Source organism: Neofelis nebulosa, chromosome 1 (genome assembly GCF_028018385.1).
Source record: "Neofelis nebulosa isolate mNeoNeb1 chromosome 1, mNeoNeb1.pri, whole genome shotgun sequence".
Classification (NCBI taxonomy): domain Eukaryota; kingdom Metazoa; phylum Chordata; class Mammalia; order Carnivora; family Felidae; genus Neofelis; species Neofelis nebulosa.
In genome coordinates, this window is record NC_080782.1 from 51,875,560 (window position 1) to 51,896,913 (window position 21,354).

General features: G+C 48.6%; 2 protein-coding genes across 7 annotated transcripts in view; both read right to left on the minus strand.

The window, feature by feature from the left end:
* Positions 1-8,021, minus strand: part of PWWP2A (PWWP domain containing 2A) — a 130,207-nt gene extending 122,186 nt beyond the window's left edge. Inside the window, exon 1 of the mRNA XM_058722040.1 lies at positions 8,002-8,021. The gene's annotated coding sequence lies outside the window, so the exon portion shown is untranslated. The remainder of the gene's footprint in view (positions 1-8,001) is intronic.
* Positions 1-21,354, minus strand: part of CCNJL (cyclin J like) — an 85,452-nt gene that overhangs the window by 20,095 nt on the left and 44,003 nt on the right. For 3 of the 6 annotated variants that reach the window (XM_058722106.1, XM_058722097.1, XM_058722076.1), the window contains 3 exons: positions 11,968-12,270; positions 9,974-10,133; positions 6,397-8,487 (listed from right to left, as the gene is read on the minus strand). In XM_058722106.1, the coding sequence (XP_058578089.1) occupies positions 8,064-8,487; positions 9,974-10,133; positions 11,968-12,270 (887 nt within the window). In that variant the 3' untranslated portion in view covers positions 6,397-8,063. Of the gene's footprint in view, positions 1-6,396; positions 8,488-9,973; positions 10,134-11,967; positions 12,271-21,354 lie in introns of those variants that run through there. The other 3 variants (XR_009259478.1, XR_009259476.1, XR_009259477.1) reach the window with 2 other exon arrangements.

Consider the following 21,354-nt stretch of genomic DNA (forward strand, 5'->3'; position numbering starts at 1 on the left):
AGGGAGAGGAGAGAGAGTGAGTTTGTCTTTAGATTGGTAACTGATTCAAGGACAAATTCAAATTGTTAGCAGGAGAGAAATTCTTAAGCCAGTGTCATTATAGATTCACAGACCTGGAATAGCAGGACCTCAGAGCTCAACTAGTTTAAGCTCTGTATTTCACAGATAGGGAAACAGAGACTCAGAGAGGGGAAGCCATTTGCCCAAGGTCACACAGCAGAGAGTGAGTCTCTGAGGAGAATGTGGGGTTGGGCGTCGCCAGCTGATGGAGGCTATGGCTTCTCAGGCCAGCTTTGGAGGGTAAACGGAGTGAGGTGTGCTGGAGCAAAGCATCCATTTTGCTGGCATCTCAGCAAGGAGGCTTCCTCAGCCAGTAGAAGGGACATTGGTTAAGAGCTTTAGCGCTGGAGACACGTTGCCAGGGTTTGAATCTCTCCTCTACCACTTAGAAGCTGTGTCACCTTGGGCTAAGTTCATCCATTCCTCTGAATCTGTTTCCTCACCTGAAAATGGGGATAATAATGTACTTAGCTCATACAGCTGACATGCTACAAGGATTTGCTACAAGCAAATATTAGCTGCTGCCACCGTGACCACCATCACCTCCATCATCACCACTGTCATTCTCAACCAGTGTGATGAAAGGGCTAGCTGCCTCCTTCACTAACTCAAGGCACGTGGGCAAGCTGCTGGATTTATGTGTCTTATCTTATCCATGTGTAAAATAGGTCCCTAAGACCTCCCCTTCCTTCACAGGGGAGTTGCAAGGATAAAGTGTAAAAACCCATGTTCATTGGCTTCCAGAAAGAGAAGCCTCTATCATTTTCCTGCACTGGTTGAGATGCTATAGTTTGAGATGCTGTTTGAGGCCCCTCCACAGGCCTCAGTTCTGCTGCCCTTTACCCCAGGCATGACTTTCATCCTGACCCTTGGGAGTCATCTCTTTCACTCTGCCAGGGCAATTGTCTCCCTCCACCAAACTCATCTGGTGGAACAGGAACTTTCAAAAGCATCTTTAAATTTGTATTTATTTCTGAGAGAGCCAGTGAGTGAGCGGGGAAGGAACAGAGAGAGAGAGAGAGACACAGAATCCGAAGCAGGCTCCAGGCTCTGAACTGTCAACACACAGCCTGATGCGGGGCTCGAACTCACAAACCGTGAGATCATGACTTGAGCTGAAGTCAGACGCTTAACCGATTCAGCCACCTAGGCGCCCCTCTAGAGAAGTTTTTAAGACCACCACTAGGTGGCGCTCCACCACCCAGCTGCTGCCCTGAGATCACCAAAGTGTGAGTGTATGTTGCCGGTTGGGGCAAGGGGTGGGCAGTGAGATCCTGAGTGATTGGGCTTTTGTGGCCGTGTGTATGTGTCATCTAGGGGTGACATGGCGTTGGAGGTCACATGGGCTCCTCAAGCATTTCTAAATGTGAAACCCATTGCTACCACTCACCCATATTGAGACCTTGAGCCTTCCTCAGCCCCAGTATCATCATCTGGAAAATGGTGATAATAATATTAGCTCTGGGTGATGCTGTGAGGACAAAAAAAGAATAGGGGGAGTAAGAGAGCATGAGGAAAGTGTCAAGTACAGGCCTTGGAACATAGTAAGTGCTCACCAAACAGCTATTAAGGGACTCTCTTGGTGGTTCTACTGGGAGAATGGGCACACACAGGGTCAGAGCACTTACAGCGGGGAGAAGCGTGCAAACCTGGCTGTGCATGAGCATCTCCTGAGGGTCCTGGTGAGAGGATAGCGCAGGCTGCACCCCAGACCTGGAGAACTGTCACTGTGAAGTGCTCCCCAGCCAGGCATAACTTTGGAGACTGACTACTCCAGTCCCAATCCTCCTTTTGCAGAAGGCATGACCTCCTGTGTATCCTGTCCCTTGTATCCCGGGCAAGGGCAGCAGCCTGAAACACTGGTCAGAACTGGCCCAGTTCTTCCTTAGAAGTTAGAGCTTGGTTGGAAGAAGTGAAGCTCAGAGACTCACCTGCATCCCCAAAGAAGGGAGAGGCTGACTTATTCACATTCTTTCTCACAGAACTCACTGTTGAATAACGATACCATATATTCCATGTTTTGTTATCATAAATCTGAAGTGTAGTCCAAGCTGATACCCTTCCCACCTTATAAATGAGGAGACAGAAGTCAGAGTGGAGAGGTGGCTTTTTCCAAGGTCATCTAGCTAAGAGCAGACAAACTCAGACCTCCTGGCCTAATGTTCTGGTCTATATACCAGAAGTAGCATGCTTCCAGCCCAAGAACTACTCTAACTTACGATGTGTTTTATTGGTCTTCTGTTGTGTTAATAATTTTTTTAATTTAATTTTTAAATTAAATGAGAAGTTAATAGGTTTCCTAGAGGTTCCTGAAGGTTCCGCAATGTGGAGCTTACACCCTTGAAAGGCAATAATTGACCAGAACGGAGTAGGAGCCATATCCTCTAGGGAGACACTGTTTTCAACACAGTAGTGACCACATGACACCCTCTCAATCACCCAGCTGGATTCACTATGTTACCTGCCTGGTCCTGGCGGGCATCTGGACTTGAGACTCCTGCAAACTGCTATGGCCTTTCTGCTGAAATTCAAGTCACAAAAGTCTTCCCTGAGGAACACAAAATGAGGTGAATGAGGGCTGTTAGATTCTTTCCTAGGCACTTAGGGCCAGGGATTGCCAGAGCCAGCCCAGAGACAGGTTAGGTTCCTCCCCGGGGGATGCTCTGGGAAAGCCCCAAGCTTGCTCCCACCTTCACAGATGGGGTTCAGGGAACTCCTCCCAAATCAGAGCCTGCTGGGGACACACAGATGGAGCCATAAATCACATTACTCATGGTAGATGTGCAAGAAGCTGTTTCTATATCTCTGTTTGCTGGTGAGCACACTCTGAGAAGGCCTGCCACCCAGTACATCAGGAGCATGGACACCTGGCAACTCTTATGAATCCATATCCATTATTCTGTCATGTCTTCCCCACCAGGTGAGTGAGATGGCCCGCTGGGACAGTCATGCTACCTTTCACTCATCCAAAACCCTTGACTGAGGTACTACAAGGCAGCAGGGCAGATTCAGACTGCCTGGGTTTGAATTGTGTCTCCTTCCTTCCCCACTGCTGTCCTCAGCAAATAACCTGTGTCCCCATCCTCTGATCTGTAAAATATAGCCAATAACAGTTCCTACCTTGTAGGGTTACTAAGATGGTTACCAAAAATATGAGCAAATGCCTTAGTATAGCACTTTATACATACATAGTAAATGTTCAATAAATGTCAGTTGCTATGATTACTGCCACCACTACCAGGTGATAATATTCTTTATATTCTACTGGGGGGAAAGTAGCTTAGGGCACAGCCATCAAACCAAGTTCACAAACTAAAAAGATCATTTCAAATGGCTTGAACAGCTATGGAGAAAAGGAAGAGTAATGAGTGACTAGGGTTGTTACAGAGACCTCTTTGGGAGATGACACAGGAGTTGAGGTTTCTTAACCTTGTACTGTTGTTGTTTGGGACTCGACAGTTCTTATTGTGGAGGCTTTCCTGGGCTGTGGGATGTTGAGCAGCATCCCTGCCCTCTATCCACTGGCCCCCAGCCACCACAGTGGGGACAACCAAATATGTCTCCAGGCATTGCCAAATGTCCTCTAGGGGGCAAAAGTGAGCTCTGCTGAGAATCACTGATCTAAAGGATTAAGGGAGAAGAGTATTCACATGACAGAACAGATGGCTTTGGAGAGATGGACTCTAAACCCAGAGGGCAGTGGAACCTTGACTCCAACCCTAATCCAGGCACTGGTGATGTTAAACCTGAAGGGAAGCCGGTTCTCCTAGGAAAATGGATCTGCATGTCCAAATCTTTCACACAGAAATACTGCATAAAACACAGACAACTAAATATGGAACAAAGTCTAGGTCTGGAACTCAGATGGTGCAGAAATTCAGCCGGGGATGCGGTTTCCTTACTCTCTTTTGGGCCCACAATCCAGGGTCTGCACATTCAGTCCTTTATTGGAACTTCAAAGAAAACCTGCATCTGAATCCCTGGGAAGCCAGCTGAAAATGCAGATTCTCAGGCCCCACTCCTCTTGGAGATTTCAGGTCATTCTGCAGCTTGCTCAGGTTTGAAAATCTCTGGACTGAACTAGATGTCAGCCCTGGCAGGGCCTTTAAAGCCACCTCTATGCTTTTCTTTTTGTTTGTTTTTATTTTGAGAGCGAGATAGTACAAGTGGGGGAGGGGGGGAGAGAGAGAGAGAGAGAGAGAGAGAGAGAGAGAGAGAGAGAGAGAGAGAGAAAGAGAATCCTAGGCAGGCTCCTGTCAGCGCAAAGCCCAGTGTGGGGCTTGAACTCACGAACCGTGAGATCATGATCTGAGTCGAAATCAAGAGTCAGATGCTCAACCGACTGAGCCACCCAGGCACCTCAATCATCTCTGTGTTTTTCAAGCTTTCCGAACTACTGCCCAGCATGGGAACTTAGGAAATCTAACACAGAACACCCATGTGTGGGAGAGGTACAAGCGGATGGATCCCTCTGGTTGAAGAAAGGCAGGGGCCCAGGGCCTCTGTGGCTCAATTTCCCTCTAGTGCTCGAAAACCACCCATCAACTCAACCATCTCTATGGTAACAGGTGGAGAACCTGAAGCCTAAAGACAGAGGCACAGTAAAGTGGGTATTCTTGGTAAACCCAGAATTTGCCTTATTGTCGAGTCCCCAACACCTAGACTAGCTTCCTGCCTTGCCTGACTTGATCATGGCAGATGGAGAGTACTGCCCCCAGCCCAGCCCTGCCTGCCCACACACACGGTTCCCAAACACCTCCTGGGGCTGGACGTCAGCTTCATGCCCTGGGCAGCTCTCCCCACACCTCCCCTTCCTAACTAAAGGCATCCGTGCTTAGTGAGAACCACTCAGCTCCACACGGACACCAGATCTCCAGGATGGCTCTCCTGCAGGAACCTGGGTGGGTAGAGGGCAGGGCTCTCTTCCTGTCAGAAAAGAGTCTGACACTCTCCATAATTGCAGATATATAGTCCATCCATTCTATGATACACATATTTTTATGTGTTAACGTTCCTGAATTAAGAGTACACTATTTAATCAGCAGTATCTTAAACACTATGCCATGGCTTAGTTGGTGAGTTTTTCTTGAATTCTCTCACTGGTGCATAAAATAATGGCACATCTTAAAGTAGACCTTGTGTTTGGCTTTGACATGCTTTATGTTGCTTAATCCTCATGAGAACCCTGTGAAGCAAGTGTTCTCACCCCCATTTTAACAGGTGAGAAGACTAAGGCTCAGAACAGTTGAGTCAACTCCCTCCGGACAGCTAGTAAGTGGTTGTGGTGAATTTTACATGGTAGCTTGGCTAGGCTATGGTGTGTGGCAGTTCAGACACTAATCTAGATGTTGCTGGGAAGGCATTTTGTAGATGTGATTAACATTTAACAATCAGTAGGCCTTAAGTACAGGAGACTCCTCTCCACGTGGGTGGGCCTCATCCAGCCAGGTGAAGGCTGTTAAGAGCCAAAAACAGGTTTCCTGGAGAAGGAATTCTGCTTCAGAGACTGTAACAGAAATCCTGAGTTTCTGGCTTGCCCTACAGATTTTGGACTCAACTGAAACATCCACTCTTACCCAAATTTCCAGCCTGCTGGCCTGCCCTACAAATTCCTAACTTGTCAGCCCCCACTGTGTGAGCCAATTCCTTAAAATAAATCTCTCTGGGGTGCCTGGGTAGCTCAGTCGGATATACATCCAAATCTTGATTTCGGCTCAGGTCATGATCTCGCAGTTTGAGGGTTTGAACCCCGTGTTGAGCTCTGTGCTGACAGTATGGAGCCTGCTTGGGATTCTTTCTCGTTTGCTCTCTCTCTGCCCTTTCCCAGCTCATGCACGCACGTGCCCGTTCTCTCTCAAAAATAAATAAACATTAGGGGCGCCTGGGTGGCGCAGTCGGTTAAGCGTCCGACTTCAGCCAGGTCACGATCTCGCGGTCCGTGAGTTCGAGCCCCGCATCAGGCTCTGGGCTGATGGCTCGGAGCCTGGAGCCTGTTTCCGATTCTGTGTCTCCCTCTCTCTCTGCCCCTCCCCCGTTCATGCTCTGTCTCTCTCTGTCCCAAAAATAAAAATAAAAAACGTTGAAAAATAAATAAACATTAAAACATAGCAAATAAATAAATCTCTCAGATATGATGGGCTGTTTCTCTGGGGAACCCTGACTACTAGCAGTAGGGCAGGGGTGTTAGGCTCTACTCCGGGTGTCCCCAGAGAGGCCCAGCTCCACAGAAGCCAGTCTCGTAGAGCCCACCCCCACCCCCACAGCCTCTCAGCGGGAGCGGAGACACCGACAGGGCTGGCTGAGAGTCAAAGGCCAGGAAAAGAACGGAGACCAGGAGCAGGTGATCTGTTTATTACAAGACGCCTTCTTCTGCGTGCTGAGCTGGCTGTGAGGCTCTACTGGGGGGCCCTTCACAAGCCCCAGTCCCAGGCCAGACAGACACAACAACTTGGAATCCAAACCAGTCTCACATAAATAGGAGGTTGGCAAAGGAGAAAGAGAAAAGCAACAAACAAACGTGTAGTCTTCCCACACTCATGTGACACAGCGGCACCGGTGCCTTATTCGCGTTACCTCTTCTTATTCTGCTTCCACACCGAAGCCTTCATCTGCTCTGAAAATCACCTTCGGATCCAATTCAGCAGCACATGGCCGCCTTCCTGATAGTCCCCGAGCCAGTCTCCTGCACTGACGGGCAAATAAGCCAAGAAAACCAAAATGGGTTCTTCTTAAAACAAACAAAAAAAATGTCTCCGTTGTTCTTTACACCTCCCAGTTCTGATGGGTGAACAGTGTATCCCCCCGACTCGGAACAAACCAAAAAAACACAACTAGCACAAGCCATGAGTCAGAATAAAAACATATTGCACTTGGTTATGAGAGTCTTCCTGAGGGCCCTCTTGCTGTAGGTGCCCAAACACTGGCTTTCGATCCAACCAATTGCTTGCCTGTATTTATGATATACACCCCTGTCCATGCCCCACTCCCTGACTCCAGCTGGCATGAAGCAAACATTCCACATTATTAGCCTTCCCTATTAGCCAAACTCACACACCGTAAGCACCTGGTGGAGTGGGGTTAGGGTTGTTGGTTGTAAACCTCTGTCAACCTTTCAACCACCTTCTCCTCTGGGTGGCTGTCAAAGTTCTACAGGTGAACACAGCATCCAAGATGTGGAATCTTTTTGAACTGAGAGCCTGGGGAGTTGCTCTCCCCAACCACCTGCTTGTTGTTACAAACTGGGTCCGAACCTACAGCCCTTGCATGGGACAGGCAGTGTGGCGATCAACATTTTTTCTCTCCTAAGGAATTTTCAAGTATCGTAAAATCCCTGATACACTATGTAAACAAGATATCTTACTGAACAGAAAGCTAGGTCACTTCAGGAAGCAGCAGCATGTGAGATATCTAAAAGGCCTAATAAGGTTTTAGGTCCGACAACAAAGGCAAGACAGCCGCCCGCCGTGCCTCAGAAGGTCGACGCTTAGGCATACACACACACACAGCTCTTCTGTATGGAGGCAGGGAAAGAGCACCCAATGCGGCACCTGCTGGGGTCCTGAGGATACATCATGCAGTCCCCTTCTTTTTCAGTGTAGCTGCCACTGGCGAGAAGTAAAGAAGTCTTTGATGCTAAAAACCAAACATGCTCATGGACTGGCAGTCTGCATTCAGTTTCCAGTCTCCTGGCCTCTCACCAAGTCTTTCTCAATTCAGGGGGTCCCTCCTCCAGAGGGTGGTGGCCGAGCCATCCCCCTGCACCCCAGCTACATATGTGGAAGACGCTTTCCAGAGGAATGCTCTCGGGGGAGGTTGTCATGGACTGTTTTGCTGGGGGTCAGCTTTATTTAAAAAGAACATGAACCCTCTCCGTTCAAGGGTAACAATGAGGCTCTGTGGGGATGGCCTCCCCACTGCCTCACTCCACTGAGCTCCCCTCACCTGTGTCCTCGTCCTCTGCCCAGGTGGGTCTCCAAGGGCTCCCTGTGTGGCCCAAAGGTGCCCTATCTGTCGAAACAGCCCGTGGGGAACGCGTGGCTTCCGCTGAAGTAGCTGCTTCCATAGGTGGTGGTGAGGCAGTGCCTGGGCTCAGCTGCGATGGCCATCTGCATGCTGAGGGGCGTGGGGAGGGACACAGGACACACGTCCAGGGGCTGGAGGGTGGGGTACAGGGCATGGAGGGAGGAGCCAGAGCCCCCTGAGAGCAGGCTCCCAGAGCGATGAGCCTGCAGCGAGTCCCGATAGGCCAAGCATAGGTCCTGCACGGGGGTCTGAAATGGCGCCAGGGCTGGTGTCGTCGGCTGGCTCAGGGTGGGGTAGGTGGGCGGCTGGAACAGCACCTGGGTGGTGGCAGGGGGCGTGCCAGGCACCATTGCCAAGGCCTGGCTCTTGACCGAAACAGCATCCTTGAAGACATTGTCATAAGATCTGAAAGGAAAGGACCCGGGTAAGACTTGAGGTCCAAGGCCACAGCAGCAGACACCTGAGTGTGCCCCTCCCTCCCTTGCTAAGTGGGATTCGAGATCTGTGTGCTGTGAGCTCAGGGTGGTACCCAGCCCACACCCACTGCCTATAGCACTGCCTCCCCTGTCCTCTGACTCAACTCAGGCCTCACACCTACACCCGGATCTGCCTCCTACAGAAAACCCCTTCTGACCCCAGACTCTAGCCTAGCTGTCCCCCAAAGCCTCTGTACTGCCCTATCTCGGCGATCAACCCCCCAGATGATAACTTCTGTGTTACCACCTAGTCCCTTGTGTCGAGCATGAGCTCCAGGGGGAGGGGGCCCTCTGCTCTTGCTCATCACTGCATCCCCGGCATCTGGCACAGGGCCCGGCACTTAGATGAGCACCTCTGCCTTCAAGGCACCTGCAAACAGATCCCAAGCAAGCTGCCCCTGGGGTCTAAGTTTCACCTTCTGGAAAGGGAACCAACAGGTTTATTTCCATTAAAAAAAAAAAAAGCTTCCCATAAAGCTTTTTGAAATAACAAATCTATTAGAGGCTCAGGTAAGACAGGAGCAAAGGGAGGCTGCAGATCTGAGAAGGGGATCATCCCAGAGCCACAACCATGGTGAAGAGGCAGGGCTGGTGGCCAAGAATCTGGGGGCACCTATCTGCACTCAGACCAGACCATATGCTCTGTTTCTGGGCACCTTCTACAAGCAAAGATTTTAAAACAAGGCCCAGAGAGCAGGGCAGACAGTTCACACAGGGATGAGACAAAGGCAGCTACTAGCACAGTTTCCCATATCAGGAGGCTGAGAGGCAGCTCTCCAGGGGCCTGGCCCCATGGTCAGTAGGGCCAGCATCCAGAAGATGCTGCCATATGCTGGGGGGAAGAGAGATGGGCAGCAGCCAGGCTGGGGTTCTCTGTCCTGTCTCCTCCTTGTGGTCACCAGTGAACACCTGCACCTTTAATATCAGTTTCATGGTGTTGGGTCTGTGCTGCCTCTTTGTACCCTCTCTGATACACTGAACATGTCCTCACCAAGCTTCCCAGGGACCCTTACGAGGAGGCCATGGCCTCTTATATAGCTGGCTAAGAGGTCAGCTTTGTGGCCACATCTGATCAAAGTAGGTGATTATAAGTCTCTCAGTGTAATCACCCATAAGACTGACTGGCACACGGGGATTCAGAGCAAACAGCCCAGACACTCAGAAGGGTGTGTCCATCACCTTCTCTTCTCCCCACCTCCTTGACCTTAAAATCACAAATTCAAAGCTACCCAAAATAGGAAGGACCAACTCTGCAAACCTCATTCTATCAGGAGTCACAATGGCCCACTTCCTGTGAGACACTAGCTCGGGGAACTACCCTAACCCTCTGACTTTGAGAGATCGCCTGAGGTGGGTCTCCAGAGCAAGTGCCTCGATTATTTTGGAAACAAAGAAAGATCAGGGATGGAACTTACACCAGCAGGATTTCAATGCATGTGCTGAGATGTTCCAAAGAGTAATTTGAGATCCTCTGTAGGTCTCTGGTCCAGTAGGGGGAAAGCTGAAGGCAAATCCTGGAGGCCCCAACGCAGGCTGCGGCCACCACAGAAGGCTGGAATTTGTAGAAAATATGATCTGAAAGAGAATCACAGAAGTCGGCTTCATAGAGCATCACTCTGGAGTCCCAGAGTCCCAGGACTCTGGAGTCCTGCCTTGTGCTTCCTGAGAACTGGCAGACAAGTAATTAGGTTCAAGGCTGTTCATTGCTGCATACACACACAAGATGAAAAATTAGAAAGAGTATGAAGTTCCATTCCTGAATCTTAAACACCTTGGCTCTCGGTCTGGGATTTCTGGTGTCAGCCTAGAGTAATGATTTTTCAAAATTTCGCCCTAACTTCTGGGGGGCTGCGAGGGGCTTGCTGATGGGCTACAAAGAGAACCACAAAACATGTGTCTCTTCTTTGGCTGTTAGTGGCGAATGACACAGCATTTCAAAAGCTTCTGTTTTGGGGCATGACTACAGGCTACTTATTGATGGTAACAAAGCCTGGCTTACAGTGAGCACCCAATAAAAATTTGTTGAATGAATAAATGGTCACAAATATTTGATATACATAACTAAAACCAGCACCTGACTTAGTTTATGGAGGAATCTTCCCCCACCCTCAGCTTTTCTGACATATGATTGGCAAATAAAAAAACTATGCACATTTAAGGCGTACAACATGATCTTTTGGTATATGTATATGCTGTGAAATGAATCTTAATGTCCTACTAAGATATCTGGCAACATGGCAAAGTCAGGCACTACTTATGTGCAAAGGCAAACTGTTCAAATTTCCACTCTTTGTGTGAATGACACTGGTTATTTGTGCATTATCATTCTGTCTTACATTGTTTATGATTTTTGATGACTTCCACATTTGCCTGTGAAAGTCTGAGTCAAGGCAGGTAGCATTACAGTTACAGGCACAGTTACAGAGTCAGACGCCTCAGATTCAAATCTTAGCAATGACCTTGGGTAAGTTACTTCACCTCTTGAGCATCAGTTGAGGAAACGGATTGGTAAAACAGGAATAACAGAAGTGATTTTCATGTGGAGTCATTGTGAAATTCAATGACATAATATACACAAAGCACTAAAATAAGGTGCCTGTCAATGGTACATGCTCAATTAATGCCTGATATTGTAATTGTTTATATTGGTTTTTAAAATTTTTTATGTTTTTATTCTATTTTTGAGAGAGAGAGACACACGGTGAGAGCAGGGGAGGGGCAGAGATGGAGACAGAACCTGAAACAGGCTCCAGACTCTGAGCTGTCAGTGCAGAACCCGACATGGGGCTTGAACTCACAGACTGCAAGACCATGCCCTGAGCCAAAGTCAGGCGCCCAACCAAGTGAGCCACCCAGGTGCCCCTGTAACTGTTTACATTGTTACTTGGGACCATTTTGGTTTGTGGTGGGTTATTCGGTATTGTATCAACAGTATTTCTGACCTGGTATTTTACCTAGTACCTAGATATTAAGACAATGGGAAGACTGGGATTCACATGAGGTCCCCAAACAGGGTAACTTTATTGCTGAACTTTATTAGTAAAACATACCCCCTCCCTCACCCCATCTGTATGACGACTGCTCTTCCAAAATGACCTACTTGCAAATCTGTCCCATTTGGATCACTTGGAATATTCCAGGTTACTGTAAGAAAAACTACCAGGTGATCAGTAAGTTTGTAGGGTGCCGGCTGCCTGTATGTATATCAGCTGCTTTATTTCTCCTTTACATGGTGTTCGCAGTACTTTGGGAGAATCCTAGCTCCTTCTCTGTGTATCCCCTGAGAAGTGGGAGTAATCCGGGTGGATGGGCCCCGGTCAGCAAGGACTCCCTGGGTGGACACGACTCTCAGATCCCGGCCTCTCTGTGGGTGGGGAAGGGGCTAACGGGTCCCGATGTCGGGCCGCACCTTGCAGGGTAACCTCTAGGAAGTAGTGGGCATACTCCTTGAGGCACTCTTTGGTCTTGCGGGGGCAGGTGGCGGGCCAGCTGTGGCAGTGCCGGTCCTTCTGGCTGACGGAGGCCGAGAGGTAGTAGTCCAGAAAGTGGGCGGGCGTGGGCAGGCAGAGGTTCCAGCTGAAGGCTTCCAGGAGCAGCAGCTCTGTGCTGAGCAGCTCCTTCTTGGTGAGGGTGAAGTTCTGGCCGTTCAGGACCCTCGTACTGTTTATCTGCTCCAGCTTGGGCACGTGGTCTTCCCTGTCCTCGAACTTACCTGCAGGAGAAGCAGACGTTACTGGAAGACAGCACTTGCCTGCACCCAGGAAGCAAAGGCCCACCTCACGGTGCCTGGACAGTGCTGGCACAGAGCACAGAGAGCCAAAGGGCCCCACTGCCAAGCGACTAAAAGCACACATTTTGGATCTGCCAACCCTGCGCTTAAATCCCCAAGTCATCACGTCCAGCTGTGTGATTGTGCACAGGTGACTGTGCACAGAGGCCTTTCTATGCCTCAGTTCCCTCATCTATAAAATGGAACCTAAGGGTTTTGTCAGATACAACGAGAAAATGTACACCACATGTTCAGACCAGCACGTGGAACAAAGAAGGCACTCCACGGCAGTTAGAAACAGCAGTGAGGGCCTGGAGGATGAGGGAGCCCTCTCTCCACTCCTGCCTGGTCCTCACTAACACAATGTCAGGACTGGTCACGGGGTCAGACAGCCATAGTCAGAATGACCTTGCAAATTTGATCCTGTCCCCCCACATGTAGAAAAGCCCCTCAATGGCTCTCCACTGTCCTCAGTACTGGGTTCAAACCCTGTCAATAGCTTTTCAGCTTGGATTCCCTCAGAAACAGTTTGCTTAGGAGGTGAGCCTAGGAAAGACTGGTAAGTGGGAGAAGACAGGAAAGGGAGGAAAGCCAGAAAGGGAACATGATCTTGAAGTTATCCGTACCCCTGTGTTCACTGCAGCATTAATTACAATAGCCAAGACTGAGAAACAACCTGAGTATCCACTGATGGACAGAGAAAACGCGGTATTTATATACAATAGAGTAATATTCAGCCATGCAAAGAAGGAAATCCTGCCATTTGCGACAACATGGATAAACCTTGAGGGCATTATGCTAAGTGAAATAAATCAGGCAGAGAAAGACAAATACTGCATGGTCTCACTTACATGCAGAATCTGAAAAAGCCAAACTCAAAGGTACAAAGAACTGACTGGTGACTACCAGAGGCAGGGATGGCGGAAACTTGTGAAGGGGGTCAAAAGGTACAAACTTCCAGCTATAAATTGGCCCCGGGGATGTAAGGTACAGTATGGTGACTAGTTAACAATGCTGTACTGTGTATTTGACAGCTGCTAAGAGAGATCTTAAAAGTTCTTATCATTAGAAAAACATTTGTAACTGTGTGAGATGATGGATGTCAACTAAACTTACATGCGTACAATAGGTACATATATCAAATCATTTTTATACACTTGAAAACTAATATGACATTATGTGTCAATTATATCTTAATGCAACTGGGGTGGGGGTAACACTATGGACTTCTGAGGTGAGGCTTTAAAGAGGCCATGCAACTCCCACCTTCTTCCTCCCTTGGAGTGCCATGCTGAGACCATCATGTAAGGAAGCAAGCCTAGCCCGCTGGAGGTGGAGAGGCCACAAGAACAGAGGAACCCAGGTGATAGCCAGCGCCAACTCTCAGACATGAGAACGAGACCATCCAGGACCTTCTAGCCCAGCCCCTCCAGCGCTGTTTGAATGAGCATAGGTGAAACCAGCAGAGGAAACCCCATGCAACCCACATTGCTGTTTTTTTTGTTTTGTTTTTTAGTGTTTATTTATTTATTTTTAAGAGAGAAAGAGGAGGGAGGAGCAGAGAGACAGAGGGTGAGAGAGAATCCCAAGCAGGCTCTGGGCTCTGAGCTGGAGCCCCTCCGACGTGGGGCTCGAACTCACAAACCAGGAGATCATGCCCTAAGCTGAAGGCTGGTTGCTTATCCGACTGGGCCACTCAGGCTTCCCACATATCACTGTTGTTTAAATCACCAAGTTTAGGGATGATTTGTTTGGCAGGAATAGATAACTGGGATATACTCCTATCCGTGGGCAGTGGCAAAAAGATGTGAAACCCCACAAACAGGCACGTCACACGGCTCAGAAGGTTCCTCTGAAGGAACAATGAGTAAATACTGGAAGATCCTGGAAATAAATGCCATGAAATAAAGCCACATGGAGTTAGATACAAACAAAAATTAAACACGAGTCTTGAGTTATCCTCAAGGGTCAAGGGAACTGAGGTGTTTACAGAACAATCCCCAGCGGTCACCAGTGGTGGAGAGCTCCAGTGGCAGCTCCCACTGGGGAAAGCTCTGCAGGTGGGGCGGCTGCAGGCCCCCCAGCCTAAACCCACCTCACCCTGCAGAAACCACGCACACCTGGCTGAGGCCTCTGTCACTGCACTCTCCGAAAGCCCCGTGCCCCCCTTCCCCATGAGCCTTCATCTACCCAGCCTGGATCACCCTTCCCCTTCCCCTGTTCACTCTGCCAACCTCTCCCCACCCTTCACCCTTGAAAGCCTTCCCCGACCACTGTCCTTGTTCTGGCCAAGCCCCACATCACATGGTGATCCCTGAGGCCTGGCTTTGGTGTGGTCGCCCGTAGCCTCCGAGCCCAGCCTAAGCAGGGGCAGAACACTGCTGAGTGAGTGTTGGAAGAGGCGGTGGGGTGGCCCAGCTGAGCTCAGAGAGCATGCAACAAAGGGTCCGCACACCTGTGCACAACTGTGAGTACCCTGTGACCCAGTTCTCACCAGACTTTCATGCTTCTTAGGAGAGATGAGGAAGTAGCCGCTTCAGGCTGCCTTACAGCAGATACAACACATTTCTCAGGAAGGCCTCAAAAAATGTCACCAAGAGGGGCACCTGGGTAGCTCAGTCAGTTAAGTGTCTGACTTTGGCTCAGGTCACGATCTCACAGTTTGGGAGCTGGAGCCCCGTGTCAGGCTCTGTACTGACAGCTCAGAGCCTGGAGACGGCTTCAGAGTCTGTTTCTCCCTCTCTCTGCCCCTCCCCCACTCATGCTCTGTCTCTCTCTCTCAACAAACAAACAAAAAAAATGTCAAAAAAAGTGTCACCAAGAAACGAAACATTGGACTCTGGGAAGCCAGTGTCTCTATTTTCTCTGCAAGCTTTAAAAGAGTCCACTAAGTGGGCAAAGTTGGTGTGACATGAGGCTCTGGTCTTTGATGGGCAGGAACTGAGCAAGTAGAAATATACAAAGCAGCAAAGAGTGGAGACTGATGGCTGACCAGCTCCTATGCAGCTTACAGCCACCCCAGAGCCTCGGCTGCTGGAGCCCTTATCCAGCAGGGCCTAAGCCTGGCATAGCACCGTCTCCACAGCTCACACCTTCCCTGGTCTTGCACACCTGGGCAACTCAGGCAGGACAGGCAAGATCAATGCTGTCCAAGGTGGGAGAGCCTCCTGTATGGCTGGAAATCCTGGGGTGCGGCTGGCTGACCAGGCCTCTCCAGCCCCCACACCCTCCCTAAATGCAGGACCTCTCCTCCGCCTGGGAGTGCTCATCCCTTCACTCACCTTCCTGTGTGTCCTTCAGCGCTCAGTTCAGAGGCCACTGGCTGTCATTAAGGTACTTCTCATGCTCAGATTGCTTAATATCAAGTATTGATATTAATGGCTAGCACCTGACCAATAGGTCATTAATGGGTCTAAGCCCATGAGGACAGGAACCGTGTCTGACCCATTTGCAGCTGTGCCCCCAGGTCCCAGCACGGTGCCTGACACAGAGTAGCTGCCCAATGAATATTCGTTCAAAGAATGAATGGTATTCTCTCTTGTTTTGTTTTGTTTTTTGAGCAGGGGAGGGGGCGAAGTGGAAGAGAGAGAGAGAGAGAGAGAGAGAGAATCTTTTTCTTTAAGTTTATTTATTTTGAGAGAGTGAGAGAGGGGCAGAGAGAGAGGGGGAGAGACAGAATTGCAGGCAGGCTCGGTGCTGTCAGTGCAGAGCCCATTGTGGGGCTTGACCCCCACGAATCTGAGATCGTGACCCAAGCCAAAACCAAGAGTAGGATGCTTAACTGACTGAGCCACCCAGGCGCCCTGTGAGGGGGGAGAGAGGGAGGGAGGGAAGGCTCCACATTCAGCACAGAGCCCGAGGTGGGACTAGATCTCATGACAATGAGATCATGACCTGGGCTGAAATCAAGAGTCAGACTCTTAACCAATTGACCCACCTAGGTGCCCAGGTACTCTGTTGATAGTTGAATTTAGGGCCATTTAAATTGTTCTCAGTAGATACAAGTAGATACAAGTGCTCTTTTCTTCCCCAGGGCAGAAGGTGGCAAGGTGAAGGTCACAGCCCGGCAAAAACATGCATCATACTCAGGGTGGCATTAAGACTCTTCCACACCATTTCTGGCAGCCAGCAATCTATTCTAACTGGCAGATGTGCTCAGTGAGATTAGTTTCCTCCCTGCCCTCAGAGCTTTTCAAACCTTTCAGAGCTCTGCCTTTTTCCCAGCCACCAGGCCCAAGAGGATTAGCCTCAAATGGAAGGAGCTATGGATTACTGAAGAAATCTGAATTCACCTGCTCCCCAGGCTGGAGAAGCTTCTTGGGGACCCACCACACTGTGGGCCAGGGCCAGGCAGAGTGGGGTCTGAATCCTCAGAGTTGGCGCTGGACCTAAGAGCACTAAGCTCCACAGGCCGTTTGTTTCCTGTTTAGGAATATGCCCCCCATGGAGATGAAATGGCCACGCAGAATGCGAAGCGCTTCAGTAGTACCCAACACACACACATGGGCAGTCTTCATGCTGGGTTGGGCACTGGATCCTCCCAGGCAGGTTGCGTTCAGATCCCCAGAAGCTCAGAGAACTTAGCTCCACACATCTAGGAGCGACCTTACAGTCCCTGCTCTTAATTGCTGGCCAGCAGACCCCAGCTTAGCAACTATTCCCAAGCACAATACATTTCACAGCCAGAAAAGATTTTATGAGTTTCCTGGTGTTGCACGTGCCTGGCAGACATTTCCTCCCCTCCTCCCATGACTGTGAGCAGGCCAGCCTTTTGTCCCCATTGCCGCAACCAAGCACCGCCACTCAGCTGCCTGCTCCTTATCGACAAGCTGCACTGACGACAGATGCCTGGAAGTCTTCAGGCAGGTCCCCTGGGAGGTGTGGGGGACAGAAGTCGGAATCTTTCCAAGTCACACCAGAGCCACAGATTCTCTTCAACTCCTTTAATGTACTTTTTGTTTGGAAATTTTTCAAATACACAGAAAAGATTAAATAATGAACACAGAGGACCCTTCAGCCAGATTCACCAACTGCTGACTTAGAGCCACATTTATTCCGTGTGTGCGTGTGTGTGTGTGTGTGTGTGTGTATAAATACTGAGTTTGCTGGACTATTTCTTTTTTTTTAATTTTTTTTAATGTTTGTTTATTTGTGAAACAGAGAGAGACCGAGCATGAACGGGGGAGGGGCAGAGAGAGAGGGAGACACAGAATCTGAAGCAGGCTTCAGGCTCTGAGCTGTCAGCACAGAGCCCGATGCGGGACTCAAACTCACGGACTGTGAGATCATGACCTGAACTGAAGTCGGAAGCTCAACCGACTGAGCCACCCAGGCACCCCTTGCTGGACCATTTTTAATGAAGTTGCAGACGTGACAAGCCAGCCCTGGACAGTGTACAACCCTGAAGTCATTTTCCTACATAATCATAATGCTATTACCAATTCTAAGAACATCAGGATTAATGCAGTAACATTCTTTTCTTTAAAAAAAAAAATTATTATGTTTATTTATTTTGAGAGAGAGAGAGAGAGAGAGAGAGAGAGGCAGAGAGAGAGGGAGACACAGAATCCAAAGCAAGGCTCCAGGCTCTGAGCTGTCAGCACAGAGCCTGATGCGGGTCTCAAACCCATGAGTGTGAGATCATGAACTGAGTCAAAGTCGGATGCTCAACTGACTGAGCCACCCAGGCGCCCCTCTTTCCTTTTTATAAAAAAAAATTTTTTTTAATGTTTATTTAGTTTTGAGACAGAGAAAGACAGAGCATGAATGGGGGAGGGTCAGAGAGAGAGGAAGACACAGACTCTGAAGCAGGTTCCAGGCTCTGAGCTGTCAGCACAGAGACCGACGCGGGGCTCGAACTCATGGACCATGAGATCATGACCTGAGCCGAAGTCGGATGCTTAACCGACTGAGCCACCCAGGCACCCTCTTTTCTTTTTTTTTTTTTTTTTTTTTTTTTAAGTAAGCTCCACACCCAGCATGGAGCTTGAACTCACGACCCTGAGCAATCAAGGGTTGCATGCTCCACTGAGTGAGCCAGCCAGGTGCCCCGGCAATAACATTTTCTAATATTCAATCTACATTTGACTTCCCCTAAGGTGCCCAAAATGTCTTTTATTATAACCTTTGTTTTTTTTGGATCCAGGTTCAACAAAGCTCACACATGGTGTCCCCTTATATCTTTGAGTCCTATTCTTTGTTTTTCATGACACTGACTCTAGATAAACCCAGGCCAGTTTTCTTCTAAAATGTCCTATATTTTGGGGCGCCTGGGTGGCGCAGTCGGTTAAGCGTCCGACTTCAGCCAGGTCACGATCTCGCAGTCCGTGAGTTCGAGCCCCGCGTCAGGCTCTGGGCTGATGGCTCGGAGCCTGGAGCCTGTTTCCGATTCTGTGTCTCCCTCTCTCTCTGCCCCTCCCCCGTTCATGCTCTGTCTCTCTCTGTCCCAAAAATAAATAAAAATGTTGGAAAAAAATTAAAAATAAAATAAAATAAAATAAAATAAAATAAAATAAAATAAAATAAAATAAAATAAAATAAAATAAAATAAAATGTCCTATATTTTGGGAGCACCTGGCTGGCTCAGTTGGTAGGGCATGCAATTCTTGATCTCAGGGTCATGAGTTCAAGCCCCACATTGGGCCTAGAGACTACTTAAAAAAAAAGTCCCATATTCTGGACTGTTTCCTCATGATAAAACAGTTTGGGCAAGGAAACTACAGAGGTGATGTTTTGTCCTTCTTACCGGATCACATCAGGAGTTATATAACGTCAGTTTGTCCCGGCAATAGCGATGCTACGTTTGATCGCTTGGTTAAGGAGGTGACACCAGATCTCTCCATTTTAAAGGTACCATTTTCCTGTGAAATTAATAAGTAATCTGTGAGGTGACGCCTTCAGACTCTCTGAATATCCTGTTTCCCAACAACCTTTATTTTTTAAGTTTATTTATTTAGAGAGAGACAGAGACAGCGTAAGCAGGGGAGGGGCAGAGAGAGAGGGAGAAGAGAGAGAATCCCACGCAGACTCCACACTGTCAGCACAGAGCCCAATGGGGGCTCGAACCCACGAAACTGTGAGATCATGACCTCAGCCCAAACCGAGAGTCGGACGCTTAACCCACGAGCCACCCAGGCATCCCCCCACCAAACTTTAACTGAATGATTTGGCGTCCAGGAAGAATTCTTTCCTGAATAAGTAAGTAATTACACTGGGGTTGAAAAAGAATTTTTAACAATTCTATCATTCTATCTACATTTTTCTTTTTGGATGTTTACATTGTTCCAAATTTGACCAGTGGGAGCCCTATCATCATACTTATAAGATTAAAAAAAAAATCCTAAAACTACTGAAGCACTCAGCCTGGGTCTGCAGCCAGGCACAGGCACATGAACCCTTAGTGTAGGTGGCAGTGGTGAACCTGCAAATAATGCCCTACAAGACCCTTTGCACACCCAGCTGACCGAGTCCTCTTGCTACTCTGATGCACAGACAACCGGGAGAGCCCCAGCCATTCCTGGCATGTCACACAATTACTGGACTGACCACCACAAGTCCAGCCAAGTGGCCTGACTCAACCAAAGTGGCAAGACACTGTCAGTCCAGCAAGCCTCAGGAGGGACTCTCACAGACTGGCTTTTCTTTCCTTTTCTTTTTTTTAATAGCATTTTTGTTTGTTGTGGTAAAATGCACATAACATAAAATTCACCATTTTAACCATACAGTTCAGTGGCATTCAGTACATTCACATTGTTGTGCAACCAATCACTAGAACCCTTCTCATCTTGCAACACGGAAACTGTACACCCATGAAACCCAGTAACTCACTGTCCCTGTGCCCCCTCCTCTGGTAACCACCATTCTATTTTCTGTCTCTATGAACAGACTACTCTAAAGACTGGCTTTTCGGGGCGCCTGGGTGGCGCAGTCGGTTAAGCGTCCGACTTCAGCTAGGTCACGATCTCGCGGTCCGTGAGTTCGAGCCCCGCATCAGGCTCTGGGCTGATGGCTCGGAGCCTGGAGCCTGCTTCCGATTCTGTGTCTCCCTCTCTCTCTGCCCCTCCCCCGTTCATGCTCTGTCTCTCTCTGTCCCAAAAATAAATAAAAAACGTTGAAAAAAAAAAATTAAAAAAAAAAAAAAAAAAAAAAAGACTGGCTTTTCTTCTTATACCTATGGTCCTAACATTCAAGCCTTCACCAGACCAAACAGGATTCCTGACTTTTCTGAATTAGGGCTGAGAGAAACAGTACCTTTAACTGCTTAAAAAAATGTTTTATTTTAGGGCCACCTGGGTGGCTCAGTTGGTTAAACGTCTGACTCTTGATTTCGGCTCAGGTCATGATCTCACGGTTTGAGAGTTTGAGTCCTGCATTGGGCTCTGTGCTGACCACACAGAACCTGCTTGGGATCCTGTGTCCCTCCCCCAATTCACACTCTTCCTCCCTCTCAAAAATAAATAAATAAACTTTAAAAAGGTTTTATTTTGGAAAAATTAAAATACCAAAAAAAAAAAGAGATGTTCTAACGAACCCCTAAGAATACATCACCCATCTCCAACAATCATCAACATTTATACTGCCTTCAGAAAAATTCCTAAACAAAACGGTGCAGAGTAGAATTCTATAAAAAGTCAGTGCCGCCCTATCTGTGATGTCCAGGCCCAGGGCTGCTCACACACTACTACACAGTCTGCTTCACGTACTGCTTGCTGTGAACTCCCCCATAGACAGCCCTTCATGCCCAGCAAGACACCTCTTTACACACTCATCTGGGGTTACCTGCTGCCCATTCAGGAGCTACACTGAGGCTCAGGGATGAGGCCACAGTTTCCTGGCTAAAGAAAACCAGGTTTTAAAGCAACAGCTGGTTCCTCTTCTTCCCTAAAGAAATGAACGCTTTTAAAAACAGGCAAAGCTACTGTTCCCCAAGAAGGGCCATTCCCCTATTTTAAAGTTTTCCCCTCTCTTTTCATCTGAGAAAGAGAAAAAATGTGAATAGGAACTGAGGCCCCATGGCTGCCCCACAAC